The 7273-nt window shown below is 39.9% G+C and overlaps 1 protein-coding gene across 1 annotated transcript in view; it reads left to right on the top strand.

The window, feature by feature from the left end:
* Nucleotides 1-7273, top strand: part of LOC106876734 (ubiquitin-like modifier-activating enzyme 1) — a 41243-nt gene that overhangs the window by 6761 nt on the left and 27209 nt on the right. The window contains exons 2-6 of the mRNA XM_052977834.1: nucleotides 668-790; nucleotides 2125-2192; nucleotides 4869-5037; nucleotides 5928-6062; nucleotides 6783-6892. Coding sequence (XP_052833794.1) covers nucleotides 668-790; nucleotides 2125-2192; nucleotides 4869-5037; nucleotides 5928-6062; nucleotides 6783-6892 — 605 coding nt within the window. The remainder of the gene's footprint in view (nucleotides 1-667; nucleotides 791-2124; nucleotides 2193-4868; nucleotides 5038-5927; nucleotides 6063-6782; nucleotides 6893-7273) is intronic.

Below are 7273 nucleotides of genomic sequence, written 5' to 3'. Positions count from 1 at the left end.
CGAAATGTCAAAGATTTTCTCTATTCCCGAGCGTTAAACTAATACATCCATTTGTTGTTTACACCACCTGTCTTCGTCTGTTGTTTTTTTCGTAAATTCTCCCATATATATATATATATATATATATATATACAAATAAAAGGGTAAAGGATTATCAATTTATTAATTTATTAATAAATTAATAATTAATAATTTTTACCAAGCTCTTCGGTATGTAAGCACCTATTGTATGTAAGCTGCTATTTCTGAACTTCGGTATGTGGTGAAGCAACTGTTGCTGATACCTTAATTATGTGTATATATATATATATATATATATATATACATACACACACATGCATATGTATATATAATGTGTATACGTTTGTAAGTTAATGTCCTCTAATGTATAATCAATTTGATTCTTAACGCTTTCTTGTTTCCATTTTTGGTCGACCATTCTTCCATCGTTCCTGTTACTGCCTCTATGGAAACCTGCCTGTGTTTGCTAACCATATCTGACCCTGGACACCTGTACACACACACAAACACATACATCTATAAACTTACGTGCGCACACCTGCATTTTCTCTGACTGCTCGACCAACTTTGGTGTTTCTGCCCACTCTACTTTGCTCACCCTGTTTGACCTGGTACATCTTATCCATGTCCGTTGTTGGTCATTCAGATGTCCAGTGGTAGCGAAACACAGACCTCTTCACCTCCTCCAACCAAACGATCGAGAGTGGAATCTGAATCTCCAGCTGCTCTTAACTGCTGTAATACCAACAACATCTCTCCTGTCAAAACGGTAAGTCCGATCTTCAGATATATATACACACACACACATGCACACACGTATGTATCGTCATTTGATGTTTGCTTTTTACTTACAAAATTTGTTGAGGCAGATTTTCTACACCCAGGCATATTCCTGGTACCAATTCTCACCTCTTTCTAAGCGAGTTAATATTACCCCATGGTTAGGTATGTTTTGCGTGGAGCGGGGGGGGGGGATCTACCTTGAAACTCATGTGAAGTGGCTGTCATTAAGAGGCCACCCCACTGTTGAAATGGTACCAAAGCACAATGTTGTCATAGTCAGATCCTTTTGACTCTAAGTTAATACTGTCCGATGGCCAGACATGTTGTGTATGGAAGGGGTGGGGAAGTCAATCTTGAAACTCGTGAAGTGGTTGTCATTAACAGCATGTCCAGTTAAAATGGTGCCAAAGCACAATGGCATATTAGTCAGATCCTTTTGGCTCTTCCAGTTGGCACCCTGACCGGTTTCCATGCAAGTTAATATTTCCCTGTGGCCAGACATGTTAACCTACGATTCTATGCAAGGGCAATTCAGCGCATTGTGTTTGTGTATATGGAATTTAATTTCATTTATTTTATCTTGGATTATTCTTCTTGGGACTTGCACCGCTAATAAAATGGTATACTGGCAGAAATAGAAAAAATGGTTTTTGGTCAGTTAACAATTGAAAATGTTACCATTTATTCAATGGTTGTTAGTGTTAATCTAAAACGTGCCCACTTACTCACTGGTAAAACTTCTTTCGTAGTCGTTGAGATACCAACGAACTTGTAATGGCAAAATTGGAAAGTTTAAAAATTTTGGAAACAAAATAAATGAAATTAAATTTCACATAGGCGTAGGAGTGGCTATGTGGTAAGTAGCTTGCTTACCAACCACATGGTTCCGGGTTCAGTCCCACTGCGTGGCACCTTGGGCAAGTGTCTTCTACTATAGCCTCGGGCCGACCAAAGCCTTGTGAGTAGATTTGGTAGATGGAAACTGAAAGAAGCCCGTCGTATATATGTATGTATATATATATGTGTGTGTGTGTGTGTCTGTGTTTGTCCCCCCAACATTGCTTGACACACCGATGCTCGTGTGTTTACGTCCCCGTAACTTAGCGGTTCGGCAAAAAGAGACCAACAGAATAAGTACTAGGCTTACAAAGAATAAGTCCTGGGTTCGATTTGTTTGACTAAAGGCAGTGCTCCAGTCAAATGACTGAAACAAATAAAAGAATATATATATATGTGGGCTTACACATCTTTCATCTACCAGATTTACTTGTTCATGTATTTATTTAATTTCTGAATCTGAATGTTATCTTTGATTTTTAGATTGATATGGCCAAGAATGGGACTGAAGACCAAAACATCATTGATGAAAGTTTGTATTCCCGTCAACTGTAAGTATTCTTGTCTTCTCTAGGGCCAGTTCTGTCCTCAATAAAATCCTGTGTCACATATTTGTCATTTGTAGATGTGTGTGTGTGTGTGTGTGTTTATATCCTGACGGTGATCGTCATCATAATTTAACATCCATTTACCGTGCTGGCATGAGATGGATGATTTGAAAGGAGCTGGCAAACCAGGGGACTACACTAGGATTTACTGTCTGTTGTAGCATGGTTTTTGCAGCTGGATGCCCTTCCTAACACCACCCAATTTACAGAGTGTCTTGGGTGCAATTTGCACCAACACTAGTGAGGTTACGAGATTCTGATAATTCATGAGTTCACTAGTTTATGAGCCAGAGGGCTGTATTAAAGTTCAGTATCTACTTAGTGGTTAGGGTGTCAGCATCATGATCATAAGATTGTGGTTTCAATTCCTGGACCGGGCGACGCATTGTATTCTTGAGCAAAACATTTCATTTCACGTTGCTCCAGTTCACTCAGCTGGCAAAAATGAGTAACGCTGCGATGGACTGGCGTCCCGTCTAGCTGGGGAACACATACGCCATTGAAACCGGGAAACCGGGTCCATGAGCCTGGCTAGGCTTTAAAAGGGCACATTTATTTTTTTTTATTATATCTACTTTATCCCTTCAGCACTCAGATTTACTCTCTCAAATGTTATGCATATTTATTCACATTTTGTCTTGCATTAATTGTGCATTACCTGATAGCACTGAGATTTCAGTGATGTGATTGTTTGTTTATAGAATATCACTGTAGAGCAAACGTAAACGTGAGGGGTCAAATCTGGCCAGTTTTAATGCAAAACCAGTAGAATATTTGGGCCGGATATGGCTGGTTTAACTGCTAGAGGGTTACCATAGTTCCTTCCTAACAGTAACTGCTTTACAGAGTGTACTGGGTGCTCTTAATGTGGCACCCACACTAGTGGGGTCACCAAGTAACTTGCAGGACAGACCCTTTAACTGAGATGGGTTGCGATATTGAAAGAAAAGGCTTTGTACCAGTTGAAGATAGATACACACACACACATACATACATACACAGGTAGTCCATTGATTTTCTGGTATCTTTGGTTCCAAAGTCATGGCATATCAACTGCTTTTCCAAACCGTCTGCAGTCGTATATAATTATTCAACAACATAGCTTTAACCTACTGGCAGGGTTGGAATTACACGAAAGGCCATTGGGTTCCTACAAAGTAATATTTGTTGAATCTTGTATATATGTGCATGATACAGAACAAGAAATTTAGCACATTTTTTTATAATTCTATAAACTATACGTATAGCACTAAATATAAAATAAAACAAAGAATAAAATAAAAGTATATTGATTCGTACCAGTACAAATATGAAGAAAATTGACTTATAGTTCATCAGAATATCTGAAAAAAGTAATTTCACAGAAGGCCAATGGGGTTCAGTTGGACCCCAATTACCATATTTTATACTAAAACGTCCATATGACTGGAAATTTTTAACTCAAAATTTGTATGTGCATACATAAACTATCAACAATAAAAGTCATGAGATATAAAATCATTTAAATAAAAAATGTAAAAGTTACATAGCTTTTAAAATTTGCTGGGGTCCCAAGGGACCCCACAAAGAGTTAAGGGCACTTCTGTGTGTGTGTGTGTGTGGAGTGCTCAGCCACTTGAATACTTGACATAACTGATAGTGCCAGATTTATAATGTAATCCAGCAAATAGGTAGTCCTGTTTGAGCAACTAGAATACAAGGAGAGCACACATTCCACGGACATGTGTCTCTGAATTCAATCCAGTTTAATTTACTTGCTCTTTTCCAGTCATCTTTTTATTTATTTATTTTTTTGGTGTTAAATACTTTTTTGTTGGCAAGTTTGGCTAATTAATCGTTAGCACGCTGAAGGCAGGTCACATTGCCATAAGTTTTCTCGGATCTTTTTTAAAACGGGGGCCACATTTTTCATTAACGAAACACTTTGAAACTTGGAACACTGGTAGAATGTGTCATATAAAACATCTTTTTCTCTTAGTCTTCTTAAAAAAAAAAGAAATCCCTAAGTTATTCCATGTTAAAGTTGTCGTATTTCCGTAATTTCAACCAATCACTGACGTCCATTCAGCCGATATACATTAAGTGCCGACTACATAAACAAACGATTCTGAAACAATTCTATCGGTGATAGGGTTAGGGTAAAACAGCAAATTTAAAAAGAAAAAAGCAAATAAAACGAAGAAAAAAAAAAGAAAATGAAAAAAGCAAATAAAACGAAGCTATGGCTTAATCAGCCAAAGGAGTAAATGTAAACAACTGAATACTTGTCAGTGATTGGTTGAAATTATCGAAATAAGACAATTTTTTACATGAAATAAATTTGAATACAAAAATATTTTTCTGTTCTATAACACAAAATAGATAAGTATACGAAGTTTGAAAGTCTTTCGGTACCAAAAACACTACGTAAAACATTAATGAAAAATGTGGCCCCCGTTTTAAAAAGGATCCGTTTTCTCTCCTGTAGCTTGGGTTGCATTGAGAAGGAAGAGAACTCGTGCGGTAACCTGATTTGCCTTGTGTGTCAAAGGTTACATCAGCCCTGCTCCCTCCTAGCTTTTATGGCCTTCTAATTGAGAAAATGTACGATAATAAAGTCTGCTGTCGCATTCATTTCAGATATGTATTGGGACACGATGCTATGCGGCGCATGGCACACTCAAACATACTTATTTCGGGCATCAAAGGACTTGGCGTCGAAATAGCCAAGAATGTTGTTCTGGGTGGTGTGAAATCCGTCACAATCCACGACACGGAAAATGCTGAATGGGCTGACCTAGCATCGCAGGTGAGTTGTGTGGGGCTCCTGTTTTTGTTACTTTCATTAGGGTCCAGATTTTTAGCAGTGGTGAGACTCTAATAATGCATACATACAGATTTGTGTGTGTGTATGAGTATGTCTATGTATATGTGTTTATATGTTTGTATGTGTAAGAGTGAAGGTGCATGGCTCAGTGGTTAGAGCGTCGAGCTTACGATTGTGAGGCTGTGAGTTCGAATCCTGGACCAGGCTGCGTGTTGTGTTCTTGAGCAAGACACTTTATTTCACGTTGCTCCAGTTCACTCAGCTGTAGAAATGAGTTGCGGCGTCACAGGTGCCAAGCTGTATCGGCCCCTTTGCCTTTCCCTTGGATAACACTGGTGGTGTCGAGACGGGAGGCCAGTATGCATGGGTCACTGCTGGTCTCCCATAAACAACCTTGCCCGGACTTGTACCTCGGAGGGGAACTTCCTAGGTGCAATCCCATGGTCAGTCATGTGTAAGAAGCTTGCTTCCCAACAATATCATTCTGGCTTCAGTCCCACTGCTTTGACTAAAGGCAGTACTCCAGCATGGCCGCAGTCAGATGACTGAAACAGGTAAAAGAATATGAGGGTGAAGGCACATGGCTTAGTGGTTAGAGTATTTGGCTTAAGATTGTAAAGTCCAGTTCCCAGCAGTTTGTTGTGTCCTTGAGACAAGACACTCTATTTCACATTGCTCTGGTCCACTCAGCTGGCAAAAGTGCATGGTATCTGTAATTTAAAGGGGCCAGCCTTGTTGCGTTCTGTGCCCTGCTGAATCTCCTTAACTACATCAAGGGTATGCATGTCTGTTTATCTCTCTTTATCCCCGTCTATGTTCATCTCCTCCTCCCTTCGTCTGTTTATCCACTTCTTTGTGCGTTTCTCTTGTAGTTCTTCCTGCGAGAAGAGGATGTTGGCAAGAATCGTGCTGAAGTCAGTGCCCCACGACTGGCAGAATTGAACAATTATGTCCCGGTGAATTGTTATATGGGTGATTTGAACGAAGAGTTCTTGAAAAAATTCCAGGTAAAGACTCACCATCTTCATTTTCATTCTTATTATTAAGGTGTCAAACTGGCAGTCATTAGCACTCTGGCCAACGTGCTGAGCATTGCTTCCAGCTTGTGTGTTCAGTACTCATCTGAGATGTTTTATGTTTGAAACAGTGTTTGTAAAATGAGGTTCCACATTGTATACAGTTTGTTAGTATTTAGCATCAATGTGGTGGAGGCGCAATGGCCCAGTGGTTAGGGCAGCGGACTCGCGGTCATAGGATCGCGGTTTCGATTCCCAGACCAGGCGTTGTGAGTGTTTATTGAACGAAAACACCTAAAAAGCTCCACGAGGCTCCGGCAGGGGATGGTGGTGAACCCTGCTGTACTCTTTCTCTCACTCTTACTTCCTGTTTCTGTTGTGCCTGTAATTCAAAAGGGTCAGCCTTGTCATACACTGTGTCACGCTGAATATCCCTGAGAACTACGTTAAGGGTACACGTGTCTGTGGAGTGCTCAGCCACTTGTACGTTAATTTCACGAGCGGGCTGTTCCGTTGATCGGATCAACTGGAACCCTCGACGTCATAAGCGATGTTGTGCCAACAACAGTCATCAATGTGATTTTAACACATTTGAATAATATGTGGTATCCCTTTTTATGAAATGGAGTTGAAAGAAGTCACATTGACAACTCCTGCTGTTCACCGAACTCGTCTCGGGCCAACATTTTCTATCTGTTCTTTGTATTACAGGTTATTGTGCTGACCACCAGTAGTTTGGACGAGCAACAAAGAATAAATGACCTCTGTCGGAAATTTGGAATGAAGTTCATTGTAGCCAACACTAAGGGCTTGTTTGGGTAAATGTCTAGGTTCTTTTTTCTTTCTTTCTTTCTTTCTTATATATTGGTTGATTAGTTGTGTGGTTAAGAAGCTTGCTTCTCAACCATGTGGTCTCCAGTTCAATTCCACTGCCTGGTTGTCAAAACTTTGTGTATGTATATGTGTTTGTACATGTGTGTGTGTGTGTGTGTGTGTATATATATATATATATATATATATATATCATCATCATCATCATTTAACGTCTGCTTTCCATGCTGGCATGGGTTGGACGGTTTGACTGATGGCTGCACAAGGCTCCAATCTGATCTGGCAAAGTTTCTACAGCTGGATGCTCTTCCTAACATCAACCACTTTGAGAGTGTAGTGGGTGCTTTTACGTGCCACCGGTACAAGGGCCA

Source organism: Octopus bimaculoides, chromosome 29 (assembly GCF_001194135.2).
Source record: "Octopus bimaculoides isolate UCB-OBI-ISO-001 chromosome 29, ASM119413v2, whole genome shotgun sequence".
In the NCBI taxonomy this organism is placed as follows: domain Eukaryota; kingdom Metazoa; phylum Mollusca; class Cephalopoda; order Octopoda; family Octopodidae; genus Octopus; species Octopus bimaculoides.
The sequence above is the reverse complement of the archived record's forward strand: the minus strand, read 5'-3'. Positions and strand labels throughout refer to the sequence as shown.